Consider the following 15,898-nt stretch of genomic DNA (forward strand, 5'->3'; position numbering starts at 1 on the left):
GCCACAACTGTCCCTGAGGGAGTTGGTGCTCAGATCTTCTACAGGAAAAATACAAGAGAGGAGGGCAGGAGAAACAGTGGAATAGAGTGGGAAATGGAGAGAAAAAGAGGGAGAGAGAGAGAGAGAGACTGTGTTTGTATGTGTTAGCATGCATGTGCATGCATGAGTGTGTGGGTGGCAAAGTGACAGGCGATGATTAGCACAACCAGAGGAGGATATGTGGGCGGGAAAGTGTGGGAGTAGTGGGACTGGTGGGAGAAATAGAGTCTGTCTCTTAAGGCTGAGATATGTACAAGTGGATTCTAGGAGCACTCAAACAAATAGTTGATGACACATGGTTTATGCACAGAAAACGCACATAAATATAACCATTATTCATGACATTCATGAACTACAGTTCGGTGGGATGGATTCCGGTTGGAACGCATAAGGCTTGGATGTTGATGAGTTGAGAATAACCAGCAGAGGAAATTGGTTCACAAGGTAATTCAAGTCCTCGTTTTATGTTTGTCAATGACTAGTAAACAAAAGAAATGGATGAGAAGAGAAGGAGGAGTTGAAAAGCAGCTGGCAACTCAGAGGTGTGTAGGTGGGACCATTTGTGGTCCGTTTCTCACAGAGCTGCTGTGGCATTAACAAGCTTTGAAAAATAGGTGCAACAAGGGTACAATATTTTACATCCATTTATTTGTGAACATGTATAAATGTGAAGCAGGGGATGTTTACTTTAAGCAATAAGTTATTTTGAGCCATACAATAATTATGTGAATGATGAAGCTAAACAGACAATATGGGTAATTATGGAGGTAAAGAAATTTTGGTTCATAGTACATCTGTAAAACTTGAATATACTCACTGGGTAAAGAAAAAAGTGAGAGCTAAGACAACCTTAATGTATCCTCTTTGAAGACATATAACTTTTGGATTCATTCTCAAGTTTGAAATGTCAATTTTGTTAGTTGAGTCTTGATATTTTCCTCTAATCTGGAAATCTCTCTTTACCCTCCTGTCAGTCAAACAGGAAACTGAGCTTTATCCTAACAGGAGGTCATGATGATACAGCCGACCTCTGGGTGGAGGCTACAAAAAGTCCTACGCAAGTGACTGGAAAATAAAATACCAACTTTTCCCCTGGGACACAGTCTACCATGTAGAGAACTGTTGGCTTCAGGCAGTGCATTGTACAAGTGATGAAAAGCGGCAAACCACAAAACTCACAGCTTCTGTTCTTTTGTTTTTTTTTTTTTTTTTTCAAACTGCAGTCTATGAGGCATGAGATTCTCCTAAAGAAAACAGTATCTTGATTTTTGTAATGGATTGCTGGATGCATTTGTGTAACATATGGCTTGTGGCTAATTTAGTAAGCGTCTAACAAAAACCAAGCTGGTGCTTCACACACAGCCCTTTTCGAACAATCATAGCACACAAATTTTTGGGACACAGGTGTAATAAAGCACACTTTTCAGAAAAAATGTGACAATAGGTACAGTGGAATTGCATATCGTAAAGACAGAATATAAATCTTAAGCGCATTTAAGAAACAGAATTAAGTTTCTAAAAAAAAAAAAATCTTATACCAACTATCCTAACAGTGACAGTTGTGGCCTGTTGGGCAGCCTCCCACAGGTCCTGGTCAAGATTATCCAATACTTATTTCTCAATGCAATATATAAATTTGTGAAGCTAATCAAAGTTTGAATCAAATGTATGACAAAATCATAAGTCATGCAAGTTTGTTTTAAACAAATGTGTTTTGCTTCTTATGCTAAGGTTCTTCACAATGGCATATAAACAGCTGCTGTATAACCAAGTAAACCCTTACATCTGAACGCTTAACATGCACAGTAACTTAACTGTAGACTTTTGAATTTAAAAAGTAGGCCCCCCATTTATCTTTAAAAGCAAATCAAGGAAAATCTTCATGCCCATATTTTAACATTTGGAGGGCCCCTTCCTCTACCAAGGACACTGACCAGGTTGTCTTCCCCTCTCTCAGGTTGTGTAGGCTACAGCACCACAATGTGCCTAGTTTCCAAATTCACCAGGGAGCATTGAAGAATAAGAGTCAACCCAAGTTAATGTAGAAAATTAAATAGTAAATTACCATAAAATTACACATTTTATAGCACATTTTACATGACACAAGTATCATAAATATTAGAAACAACAGAAATCCTCACAGATGCTGCAAGACAGTGAGATTGGGTCACATAATGAATAAAACATTCTGCAAGCACTTTCATGTCAGTCCCTGGTGGCTGGACGGGAAGAAACCCAAAGTGAAACTCAGCTCCACTGAAACAAAGGCCTCGTCAAATCAACAGCTACCTCCAAGTAGATCGTGCAGTTAAAAGAACAATCAGTGCAAAGGGAATCTCGTTATCGTGAGCTGATTTCCTATGTGCTGAGGACAACCAGTGCCAATACAGTCACTAATCAGCTAGAAAACTACTCATATGAGAGGGTAAGGCGTTACTTTTAAAATGACGTGACGATTTCTAGAACATAGATATAGATATCTAACTGTGCTGTGAACAGGTATTGTGTTCACTGCTATACAAGTTTCTTCAATTTCTGCCTTTTTTGTCAAACTGAAAAGTTTCAGATCAAGCACCTTGTATAACATAAAAAGATAATCTGGTTAAGTAAAATACTTTCAAGCAATTTCATTTAGGTGAAACAAATCTATTCTAACCAACATGACTCTACATAAAACATGAATTGCGTTCGCCGTTGCAGTATGATCAAAACACATCTTCTGCACTAACGAACATAAAATTATGTTCACCCCACACCTTACTCATTGCTGTTCGTGTGGTTAGCTCTTTCATTAGTAGTAAATCAAACCATAAGCTGGTTTAGAACAGAAACAATTCTGGAGAAATTCTAGCTAAGAGAAAAGAAAGACTTCCTTCATTCCACTGACATTTTATTTTGAATGCCATCACAAACAGAAAGCAAACAATAACATACATTGATGCAGGTTTATAAAGAGGAGATGCTAATGCAAGCACAGAGAGAAAGACAAAGTGCCAACAAAAACTGAGTTCATCTAAACAATCTTGGCCACTTACCCAAATCTTTGGATCCTTGACTCTCACTGGCCAGCTCACCCATTCGTACCAGGGCGTCAAAGTAGCCTTTTGCAGCAAATGTCACATCTGAAGACACAAAGAGTACATCAGCACTTAGTTTAAAGGTTTCTAAAGAATAACTGTTCACATTTGAAAGAAGTATATATAGTTGGTTCAATTTATTTTGCAAATAGATTTACTAAGTTTCTGTCTAGGACATTAGCAAAGAATGTATCCATGTATCTGTGTAGATATCTTTTCTTTTCCTTTTTATAGGTAGTAAGGTATTTTGGTAAGTTAAAGAGATAACCTTAATTTCTGATTTGATATACGATGTATGACCTCTGATTAAATCCAATTATGAGCATCTCCCACAGCTGGATTCATTGTCCCATCACTGCATGTTTTCCATCCAGCATGTAAGTAGACGTTGAATAATTATTTTAAAACCACTAATATAAAAGGAGAATGAAATGTCCCTAAGACTGGTGGAATGTTTTGAAGCTTACTTCAAAACACTTCACATGGCTACCTGAGAAAAATCCAATAATGGGACTATACAAAATGGCAGTTGAAGACTGAACTATGTAATTGTATTTCTAAATAACTTGAATATATTATATGGATTTGTAAATGAGCAGATTCATATGATCTCCACATGTCTGTTAAAAAGACCCACAGCATGAGATCTTTTGCTAAATTTTGAGCACATTTTGAGAAGTCAATCTTGAAAAGATCAATTTAAAAAAAAAAAAAAGCTAGATTGTAGTAAATCAATTTGGCTAGTGTCAGTCAAAAATAAAATATTAATAAATCAATGCAAGTTAAAAATCAAGCCAAGCATTTTTCCTACTGAAGCTCATTTCAATGCGAGTGCAACAGTTAACAAAGAAATCAATAACAGCTCTAAGAAAACATTATTGCTCTATTAAGGAAGCAGCAATAGTGACATTTTTCTGTCTTCCTTATAATTTCATCTCTCTTGTGAACACCCTTACTTGGGGGAGACCACCGATTGAAGAATGAATTACAGCATATAGTCTTTGTTACAAAGATTCAAGCTGATAGTGAAGATGTGAGTGTAGGGGTTTGCCTTCCAGTATGCTAGATTGAGTTATGTATGAAAAATGATTTTCCTCTCTGGTACTGATTAAGGTTAGAGAATTCTAGGACCATAATACAGTGCTTCTCAAATATCTTACATTTATTATCTCAAGAAATACTGATATCACCATGCTGAAAGGCAATTTAAAGCTACAGACAAGCTAAAGAAAAAAAATAATCTACATTGCATGATGGGTTGAAGAATGTAGTCTTATTATGGGGCTGATTTATAGATACTGAAATTTCAAAATTGATTAAAAAAATAGATAAATAAAGCATAATATTCTGAAATGTACAAAGTCAGTTTTGGATGAGTTTTCTCATGAGCTATGTCTTCAAAAGTCAATATGCCTGCATCCGATATAAGAGTTAGTGACAAATGTGTTCTGAAAATAATTTATCTCCACTTCTGATTAGTGTTTTATCAAACCATACAGAAGCACAAGAATTTACAAATGTTTTGAGTGAAAATGTCTCAGCAGTGTCTAAAAGTGCAAAAAGTTACAAAATATTCATATTAGCTTGTATTGCTAATAGTAAGTAGCTTGGTCACTAAGCAGTAAATCCCACTGTTTTTCTGACATGCAATTGCAACTTGTTGAGATAGATCTTGTGCAATTTCCAGATGAAAGCTCAAGAAGGAAGCCAACAGCACTTAATTTTGATTCTGTGTTCTCTGCGTCAGTTTGCAAGTGTGACAGTGGCAATGCTGGTAGAAGTTTGTTCTGTAACCAGTTGGTTGCTGGTCAGTCCATCGCAGTCACCCAGTCCTAACTCACCTACCTCCAGCAAATATTGAGCAAATACTGCTCAACTTTTATTCAAGACTTTACACAAAAAAAAGTTATGTTTTTTGACAGACTATACTATACTATAACCAGCATGGTTCCAAAGAACAATAACCAGTTGAATTCCCTTGTTGAAAATGTTTGTGTACTACCAACAAGGTCGGGCAGGGTGGATGCAAGTTTCTGTCTAGCTGCCCAAAGAGGCTTCTCCAATCTCTGGGAAATAATGACTGCTGCTTTTGAAGGTGAATTCAGCAGCAGTACAGTTGGCAGATTGGACCCAAGCGTGGAGACAGCTGTCAGGTGTAAGGCACATTTACAACAATAGAATGACAGGGACAGGCTAATTCTAACAGACAGATGTAGATATTCCACCACAGAAGAAGTCTTCTAAGCTGATGGACATATGCTAATGTTGGTATCAGTTACAGCTGGACAAGCTATAGAGGACGGCATGTCTGCTTCCACCTCTGTTGCACCAGGTTATTTTTTAAAGCCAAACAGTTCCTGGACTTGCTTTGTTGTGGAAAGCGTGTGAATGCATTTCAGCTTATGAGGGTATACACTTGCATGCCACAGAGTTAAAACAGATTTCCTAGCAACAGACAGTCTTGCCGCAACACCTGAAGAATGTGGAATATCAAGTGTACAATTAAAAGAAAGGTTTCACACAGAGCTTGGACTATATTAACAGCACCAGCAAAAAGCATGGTGAGGGGTCCAAAACAACAGATGGGCAGTTGGGATTATCAGAAAAGAGCTTTTTTCAAAGACCCATCACTAAACCTTCACTCTAAAGAACTGTTAACAACATTTCAGTCAGGACACAGTTCATCCTTGTCTGGTAACTTGAGTATATGCTTTTGTGCAGTTTAATGTGTTTTTTTAGGCTTGTTAAGAACTATGTAATTAGTTAAATTTCTGTAGGTTGCAAAAAAAATAAAAAATAAAAAATCTGTAGAATACACCCACCTTCAGATCTTGCAAGCCTACAAATGAAACTCTTTTGGCATTGGTAGTGTTAAATAATTTCAGAGATTGCACCATATGGATAAAAATGTGTCCTCCCAGAGCTGCTAAGTCCCTTGGGTTGAATCAATTCTGCAAAGTGGGTCTTTAATGGCTCAGCGAACCCCTACCAGTCTGTTCCCATGGCACACGACGGTCAGGATTATTTATTGTATGTGTAAGGGAATAGAAGTGCTGGCCTGGGGATGGAGAAAAATCTCTAATGGTTTGGCCAGTTTAACTCATGAGAGATGGGGTCGTGTTAAGGTTCAGGGGTGTTTTGAGGGAAAACTCTTGTAGCACTGTAATCCAAGTACAAATCAAAGATCTCAAAAGACAAAAGACCATTGTGGAAAGTCTATTGGCACAAATCTGGCTGCTAACAGAGAGCTGTCCTTTCTTTAGCATTTTGTACATTTTTTTCCCCCCTTCAAAATTAAAGGATACAAGAAGTGCATAGTGCAACTCATTATAAGGCCTGGGCACAGTGTATGAGGACAAAGATAATTTAGCTTTCATGAAAAACACAAAGACTGGTAGATGAAGTACAGGTACATGAAGAGAGAAAGCTAGCGCTGTCTTGGCTGAGTGCCTAAACCTGCAGAGAAGCACAGAAAATAAATGAATGAAGGAAAAGAAAGGACTCACTGGCAAGGGCCTTCTCATAGTTCTTCCCCATGGCAACAAAGTTCCGTAAGCAGGGGTTGAACTGCTCCATGATGGTCTGAAAGAAAAACAAAACAAAATAAAAAAAAACAAAAACACCACATTGTTGGAGGATGAAAGCCTCACTTATCACTACAACAGGGTCAGGAGCACAGAGGACATTTGCCTTTCTCTACTCACTTTGTGCCTTTCACTACCAACATCTTTCATTTAAACCATAAAAAGTTGGATGTTTACAGGGTGCATATTAAAAAGCAACTTCCAACTTGAAAAGTATGCTATGGTTTCAAAAACTGTCAAATCTTCAAACAGTTCAAATAACGTTTTTTCAGGATTTAAAATTCCTTTTAAAAACCAAGAATTGGGATTTCTCAAGTTTAACATAGTATCAAGTAAGACTCTCCTCATCCAACTACAGCTGCATGCTGTCAGGCAAATGTGTTTTTAGTGGGTGAAGATAATTTTCCTAACAACTAAGTACTTAAGAGTGAGTGAGAACTTCCAGAAAACTGTAAAACAGCTGAAACATTGACTTCTTTTAAATCTCGACTTAAAACCCACCTGTGTAGGATTGTATTAGAAACGTAATCAATTACGAATTTATTGGTGGAACTTGACTTGGTGTTGTGTTTTGATTGTTGATTCTGTGTTGCATTGTGTTTCTGTGCTTGTTGTGATGTAAAGCACTTTGAAATGCCTTGCTGCTGAAATGTGCTATACAAATAAAATTTGATTGATTGGTTGATTGAGGGGAATTGTCCTGATACTTTCAAAAAAATTGGAAATTTGCTACTTGAAAATATTTGTCACAGCTTAGATACCAGAGGGTGCCACCCATCACTTACTTAAGTATTGCTGATGAAATCCCCACAGCTCTTAGTATTACTTACAAGTATATAAAATGAGGAAATTTGCTCACTAACCAGTTACCTTTTGCTGAGTTTCAATGTAGGTTTTTGTCAGGGTCTGACACCATTATGTAAAATTATTAAGATAAGCAATTAAAAAACATGACACAAATTCACCAGATTGGAGTCTAATGCTTCTTCTGTGTTCTCGCTGACACAGACATTTCAGGTTGGTACTTAAAACATAAACTTATGGTTTTAAATTTAATCTTTAATCTTCATGTACTCCGTTTCTGTCTTTTAGACACCCAAAATTGTTTAAACGCCATAAAAAGTATGAAATATGGCCTTCCTCAGTGCATGAGACCAACTGGTTTTCAATCTTAAGTTTAGAACCATAGACACATATAATCATTGGCATGAGAACTTAAAATGGCCGATAATGGTCATGCAACTTAAAAGCCAACACATCTTTATCAGTTCTACATGAAATCAAAACCAACAGGTAAATATATTGTAATTTTATTTTACAACTGTAACATAGCTGTGTTATTTTAACAGCAGTGATAATAATGCTTGTATCAGACTTTTGGAAATATAAATGAAATACAATTTAAAATCACAATGTATGTTTGTGGTTATACGTCAGAGCATTATTCCATTCCATGCCTATTCACAAGGACATACAAGCTGTGCTAGAGTCTGAGAGTCAAGTGTACAGGGCTCTGTAATGGTATCCACACCCTTTGTCATTTTTCTATTCTTGAACTCTCAACTATGAAATTAAAATGCAACTGCAAAGAAAATAAGAACAGCACTTTAAATTGGGTATCATGTAGCATATTGTGTTGTTTTGGTGAAGCAGGATCAACATATTTTTCAGAGGTGTTTAATGTGTTGACTCATCAGCATTTCTTGATGTGATTGCAATTAGCAATAAATAAAACCTATTTAAAAGAGGAGTGGTACATTGCATCACTGCAGATAAAATGAACTGCAAAAGAAGTCAGCCTTGATTCCCAAGACAAGAGAATACCTGATTCTCACCGCAATAGTTTCCTGTGCTTCACATCTACCTCTCCTCTACTTCCTTCTCCTGTGCTCCTCCAGGACTTCTTCCAATTAGTTGGTCCCTAGTCAAGCACTCAAGAATAACCCGAGGACAGAAAGACAACCACAATAGTGCTGCAGCAGTAACAGCACCAACACAAACCATCAATACTGTGGGAGAAAGCTTACCGTATTTTCACGACCATAGAGCGCACCGTACTAAAAGGCGCAGTCTCAGTTTTGTGTGCCATTACTGTATTTAACACACACATAAGGCGCACTGTGTTATAGGGCGCGGGTTTTACATCAACAACACACACACAAGCATACAAGTGTGTATTTAAAAATAGAGTGGAAGCAAAACTGATTTTGGTTGTGCTTTATTTAAGTATTAATTACAAAGTACTAACATCAATCATCAATGTTTTACCGGTAATGTCATCAGTCAAACCCCTCGAAGTCCTCATCCTCTGTAAATCACCATAGGCGGCAGTTTCTGTCCATTAGCATGGCAGCTAAGCACAACAGTAAACGAAGACTTTTCGTGCCCGTTACAGCGTATCCCTACCGTGGCGGTCCCCTTCTTCTCCACCGTGTGACTCACCGGGATGTCGAAAGTGAGCGGCACCTCGTCCATGTTAGTGATGTGGCTGGGCTGGATGTGTTTGTCGGCGATGTGTTTGCTGCAGTAGGAGCGGAAGGCGGCCAGCTTTTCATTATAATCCGCTGGAAGTTGCTGCGCTACCGTAGTCCTGGTCCGGATGGAAAAATGGCACCGTTTCATGAAACGAAAGCACCAAGACGGACTTCCTTGGAAATGTTCGATTTTCATTTCTTCTGCCAGCGATACTGCTTTTAGTCGAATGGTGACCGTCGAAACGCTTCTCCCACTCGTTCTTTGCTCGATGATCCACTGCTCCAGTCTTTCCTCCAACTCGGGCCACCTCGCCTTATGTCCGCGGAAACTCAGCTGCGTCTTCTTGACCTGTCGGAGCTCGTTTTTCAGCTTCCTTCACTTGCGAACCATAGATTCATTAATCTTAAATTCTCTTGCGGCTGCACGATTCCCATGTTCCTCTGCGTAGCTGATGGCCTTCAGTTTAAGCTGAGCTTCATATGGTGTCTCTTCGCCATTTTTAGGGGTTGTTAAAACAACAATGTTCTGCATAACACATACTCTTTTATACACAATCCACGCCCACTTCACCCTTTAACGTTCTCATGGTGTTCTCTAATACGTCCGCCTTACAACACACACAGGGCGCACTGCACTATAGAGCGCACCTCACATTTTGAAGAAAATCTAAGACTTTTATGTGCGCCTTATGGTCGTGAAAATACGGTAATCATCTACTTCTTGCCTGAATCCACACAATGGCAAAAAGAATATGCAATGTCCCATCGTTGACAACCTGAAACAACCCCACAAGCTCATCCTCCTTCCTCAGTTAGCTTCAGCACTTTGTTTGTTCCTCTGTTTTTCCTGTCTGTTGTTTTTAATGAGACAATAGTTTGATCAAACCACATGTTTCTGTGTATGCCCACCGTACTGCAACGAGCTGCAGTTCAGGTGACCGCAGTGCTGCATAACCCACCTACAAAATAAATATCAATGACTCACACTTAAACAACTCGAAAGCTTTCATTAACAGTAAACTCCCAACAGTAACTTCTGCTATGCAGGACCCGATTGTGCTCAAATCGAATGTCTGGACAACACAAGTAGATTAAACTACTTCACAGAAAGGGGAAGACCAAAAGAGGCAAAGAAATGAATAAGCAGTAACTGAAACTGAAATAAAAAAAATGGACTGGAAGGATAATCAATTATCCATGTTACCTTCAGTTACAAAAATGTTGTATACATCTTAATGTAACAATTTGATACCTTGAAATTGATCTCTGTCTCTTTAAAAAGCTCCAGTTCTTAAAGACACTTCATCACGTCATCAAAACAGTGCTTCTCATTATGCTGTTTACAACCATTCTAAGGAGCATTTGAACTGCAATATGTATGACAATCTCAGCAGACTCACAGTTCCACCAGCTGTTAGCTAATTGCTGCTACCGCTTGTCTGGAAGAGCTGAGTAGGGAAGTCGTGGGGGAAGGGTGCTTTGTGAGACCAAAGCTCGGGTGGAGACTTAATTTTCTCCAAAAGTGAACAAACTATCCTCTTTCCCTCCTTTCCTCTCGTAGCACAGCTTTGAGATGCACTACGAGACAAACTATCAGCAATCCACACCATATTAGAAAGTAAACTTAGCTAAAGCTAAAGTTTGCCTAGCATTTCAGCAAATGACTCTGAATGAAAACATCTTTTGGTATTGTCAATATGCTGATTTATTTAAAGCGGTAGTTTTACATATCAATCAGACATGCTTAGAAACCAAACGCTCTTCTGCGGAAACGCCTGTGGGGACAAAACATCTGTAACTGCCAAGAAAACTAACAAACAGAAACTTGAGCATTTAGAACGTCATTGGTAGGCGAGTTTAATGTTGATGAAGCATATCCTGATTGGGACATCCTTAACAGGAAAACCTTTTTTTTTCTGTAAATGCAGTGCCCCAATTAGAACATTATTGACCGTTTCTGCATTAAATTAATATTTTACTGTTTCATGTCATGTTTTTTTCTGCTTTGTTTTGGGATTTTTGGCTATTGTGTGTTTGCTTTAATTGGCCTGATTGCATTTGAGCATCTGTGGTTCAAAGTCTAAAGCACTTAGACTTAATAAAACCTGAACTGGATAACTGTATACTAAGAAATAAAAGCCATTTGTTACCTGTGGAGCTTTCACTAGGTTTGAGAAACCAGTGAAAAAGGCTATTTTTGACAGTCCTTATAGGGGATAAGTACTAGAGTGCTTGGAGATCAAACGTGATCAAATTACGTATTTTTTTAAAACAAAATTTGCAAAAACAAATAATCTGCAAAAAGCATAAGCACACACAAAATCCTTTGATGAATGCAAAACAAAAATAGAATTTTAAAAGGTGGTGTATTTCAATTTAAAAAATGGGTGGAAAAACAACAACAACAAAAACACCTTCAGTTAGGACTTATGCATCATATTCTGAAACAATCAGGAAGAGACAAACAGCACAACACAAATGCACACTAATTTAAGTACCTACATTAATACAAAAACTATATAATAGAACGAAGTTGTTTTAAATGGGTGGGAGGATTATATAAAAACGCAAGACCCGGTGAGCCATCATTACAGCGCTCTCTCCCACTGAAGAGGTTAAAGGTAACTGACACAAGCCTAGCTGCTTTTCTTGTACAAACTGCAAACAGGCTTCCTGATCCACAACCAGGGAACAAAAAAGCACTAATAAATGCAACTAGAGGACAAACCTAATCATACGATTACATGATGGCTCACAGATAAAAAAAATATTATATAAGAGACAAATTACGATGCATTTTCACATGCCATGCAGTAGAGAAAGGACAAAGAGGCAATCAGTCTTCATTTCCTGTCATTGTTGCTAAATTTGTCATCCCAGTTCTCCTGTACTACATTGTTACCCTAATTGTAGAAGCTAATTGAGAAAATAGGGCCAGGAGACACTTGAGGTTGTATGACATTGTGGAAAGAGGAAAGGAAGTGGGAAAAATAATGTGGAGTTTATCCACTTCCACATCCTTTTGTATCATTTGTCAGTTTAAAAAGAGAAAAAAAATAATTATGGTTGAAACGTGGTCTCCATCATTCCCGAGGATGAAATTCACTTATTAGAACTAAGGTCAAAAAATTAAAGCAGACAATTGAAAGAGGGCAAAGAAATGTGTTCTGCAAAATTAATCAAATGACTGTCTCTGTTGAGACATAAAAAAAAAATAAAAAAAATGAAAAAGCCATTTCAACTAGAAAGGCTTTCGATACATGAAAACGTTAGGGATAAAACAATTTTACACTCACATTCAAACTAAATTAATTTGTAAGACGCAGCTGAAACAAGGTCAAAACATCTTAAGTCAACGATGAATTCGGTCTATGGAGGAGTCATTCCTCCCTTCTCAGTCTTTCTGCTCTCCCCCGTCACATTTACACTTTCACACACACACACACAAATATAATGACATGCTAAGGGGGCAATTTGAAAGTAACACCAGCTGATTAAAACCAGGGCCACGCACACATTCAAACAAGCCAAGATCACATCATCTGTTCAGTTGCGCCCTTCCTTCCCTCGCTCCTATTTTTATTTTTTTAACCACAACCCTGCCTGGAGGGCCTGAAAAAACCCCCCGATCAGGTGAAGAAAACACTCCTGACTAATATATTCATCAGACTGCAGAGACCTGTCATGCGGTGAAAGGTAGAAAAGGCAGCTGAGGTTAATGAGGTAATTTACAGAGAATGTAAAGAAAGACATGTAGATTCACAAAAACACAGATCATTTTTAGTGATAAAAATAGAAATGAAATATTAGAATATGCCTTAAAAGGAAGAGCTGCATTTCCAAGTGACCTAGTCAGCCTCCTTGGCAAAGTTGAATCAAGATTGAATCAAGATCAGACATGTCAGAACTGCTGTGTCCTACCATTTGGCAGGACGGTTTGAGGGAAAACCTTGTGTTGCCTGAGCAACTGAATCTAGGAGTAAACACCAACCAAATGACGACAATTTTGATAATGGAGTCTACCGAAATCTGTAGGATGATATACAGTTGTAAACAAGTATTTAGATACAAAATAAAAGGATTGATTTACATTACAACAACCTAAACTTTTCCTGTCTCATGTCTGTCAGGGTTAACCAAGTTATCGTAATTTTCTAAATATCAAAATCATGAGAGATTTGTTTTGGTCCTGTTCTACTTTCTTCAAAGTCAAAAATGTGCATAGATTATTTATATTATTAAGCCCTAAAAGAATTTGGAAAACCCTACCTGATGTCACAGATTTGTAAGTTTATAATAGATGAATACACAACATTGCAGGTTTCCAAAAAATTGTTGAGAAGCCTACAGGAAAATACTATAGTAGTTCATGATAACTCAAACAGCTTAAAAATGTAATCCTTCCAACATCAAAGAAAATGCAGGTACATTTCTTACTTAAACAAGTTATACAGATAGTCTTGACAGATAATGAGGAAAAGAACAGTTATAAAGGGTAGGTTTAAGCTCAAATTACTTATATAAAAAAACATAACACACAAATTAAATGTGCCTAAGAAATACTTTAGAGAACTAAAATGTTTAATACAATTATTACAACCTCAGGAAAGCCGGACAGGCATTTAAAATCTTGCATCAAACACAAAAAGATTCCTCAAGTTAAAGGGAAGGGGAAAATGTAAATATCTTCTAAAAAACAACAAAAATCAAGAAAACCAAAAAGAATTCATGATTATAATGCCTGAAAATTATTCTCTCTGAACCCACAGAGTGCAAGTAACAATATGATAATTTAGTCTTGAATAATCTAATTCTCTCAGATATCTGAACAGGACATGAACTAATTGCTGCATGACACTGTGATTGGATTAAAAGGGCTTTAGTGTCCTTCAGGAAGCAGAATGGTTGACTTGAAACTGATAAGTGTGTGGTGGAAAAGGGGAACAGGGCAGTATAAAGTTAAAAAAAAAAAAAAAAAAAAACTTTATACCTGATCAACAGCATCTGGAAAGTCCATCACAGAAACTATTTAGAAAAGGAAAGGCATATTCAAAGACAGGAAGCAGGTGATCAGACAGAACATTTATCTGCCACAAGTGAAGTTCAGCTGATTAGATGAATCACAATAAACCACACAGAAGCACACAGTGAATTAAGAATCCCTTTGCTGATTTGTACCAACTTTAAACATGTTGTTTACAACCAGAATGGGATACAGATTGATTGTTTTTTTTTTCAGCTTCCTTGGAGCTTGGAATTCTTTCACAATTTAGATAATTGATTACTAATAATCCAGCTACTTCTATTGAGGAAAGGACAACAATATGAAATGCCAAATGAACATTTCCACTTATTTCAGTATGCACAAACATCAAGCTTGGATATCTTTTGCAGCCAAGTTATTTAGTAATTTAGAAATGAACTGACTGGTTAAAATATAGTTAATATTCATGCTATTTTAACAACAAGCTGCCCTGGAGAAAAGCAGACAATATGTATCGAGTATATTTGGACTTTGCTAGAGGCTTCTCTGTGCCAAACTTTACAGTTATTTATTTCTATTTCTTTCTTCACCCAAGGGAATTAATTTGGTGCTATATACCACCTGATCACAAATAGTTTTCCCCTCGCCGTCACAACTGATAACGCCAGACTTGTTGCCATATTGGAAAGATTGAACACAGTTTGGAAAGGCTGCATTCCTTATTAAACTTTGCCCGAGAAAGGATAATTTAATTTCAGGACCAGCTCAAAAATAGACAAGTTGTTGATCTGAGTTTTCCCTTTATATACGAGCTGATCGTTGAGGCAGCCAATCCAAGATTTACAGGAAGGTTTCGGCTATGTATTGGAATTTTCAATCAATTATTGACAAGAGAGGGTAGAAGAATGTGGTGAAGAATATGTCTGTTTACGAACTTAGATTACTCTGAATGGTTTTAGGATAAATGCTTTAGACATTTGTCCTGACTAAAGCACACACAAAGTTTGCAGTTTCTTTCACACCAAAGTGGACTGTGCACTGTGTTTGATCTGAAAGCAAACATCATGTGAATACTTGTTTCTTCAACAAATCCTGTCAAAGGACCATATTTTAACACTGTGAACAGAGAGAAGACATCCCTTTAGAATCATGCCCTTTTTTGTTGTTGTGGAAAACTACAGAATCTTTCATTGTGTGACAAATTAGCCGTGTCAAACTCAGACAGGCACACATAAGGCAGACCAAAGACTTTCAGATCTTTAAAGGGAGAAATCTTTAGTCGTATTACTATACAACTATATCTATGCACATCAAGAAATGACAAAATGTCACAATGTTCATTCATATCAGTAACTCACTGAGTTTTACTAAGTGCAATATTCATTACACTCGGTAAAACATTTGAACCATGTTTCTGATCATTTTATTATGATCTATAGAATTCAACTTCTGAGGAAATTTGATTGAAAGATAAAACCAATTTTAAATATATATGTAAAAATTGGATGTTATGGCCAACAAAATCTTGTGAAAGACTGCTGATTTGACAGTTGTCCATCAGACACACCTAACAGTAAGCATAAACCACTAAAGGTCATTGCTGTGACCAGGCATGCTCATGGAAAGTTGAGTGTAGTAGTAAAAGTTGCACAAGAAAAATGGATAACTTCAGTATTGAGGGGATTGTGAAACAAAGTTCTGTCAATAGACTGATGGATGTTCATAAGTTGCCTACTGTGG

At 37.3% G+C, this 15,898-nt stretch overlaps 1 protein-coding gene across 4 annotated transcripts in view; it reads right to left on the reverse strand.

Annotated features, from left to right (window-relative positions):
• baiap2a (BAR/IMD domain containing adaptor protein 2a) overlaps positions 1-15,898 on the reverse strand; it is a 53,889-nt gene that overhangs the window by 30,031 nt on the left and 7,960 nt on the right. For all 4 annotated transcript variants that reach the window (XM_044099827.1, XM_044099829.1, XM_044099825.1 and 1 more), the window contains exons 2-3: positions 6,623-6,698; positions 3,075-3,161 (exon numbers count right to left, since the gene is read on the reverse strand). In XM_044099827.1, coding sequence (XP_043955762.1) covers positions 3,075-3,161; positions 6,623-6,698 — 163 coding nt within the window. The remainder of the gene's footprint in view (positions 1-3,074; positions 3,162-6,622; positions 6,699-15,898) is intronic.

This window comes from Gambusia affinis, linkage group LG19 (genome assembly GCF_019740435.1).
Source record: "Gambusia affinis linkage group LG19, SWU_Gaff_1.0, whole genome shotgun sequence".
Classification (NCBI taxonomy): Eukaryota; Metazoa; Chordata; class Actinopteri; order Cyprinodontiformes; family Poeciliidae; genus Gambusia; species Gambusia affinis.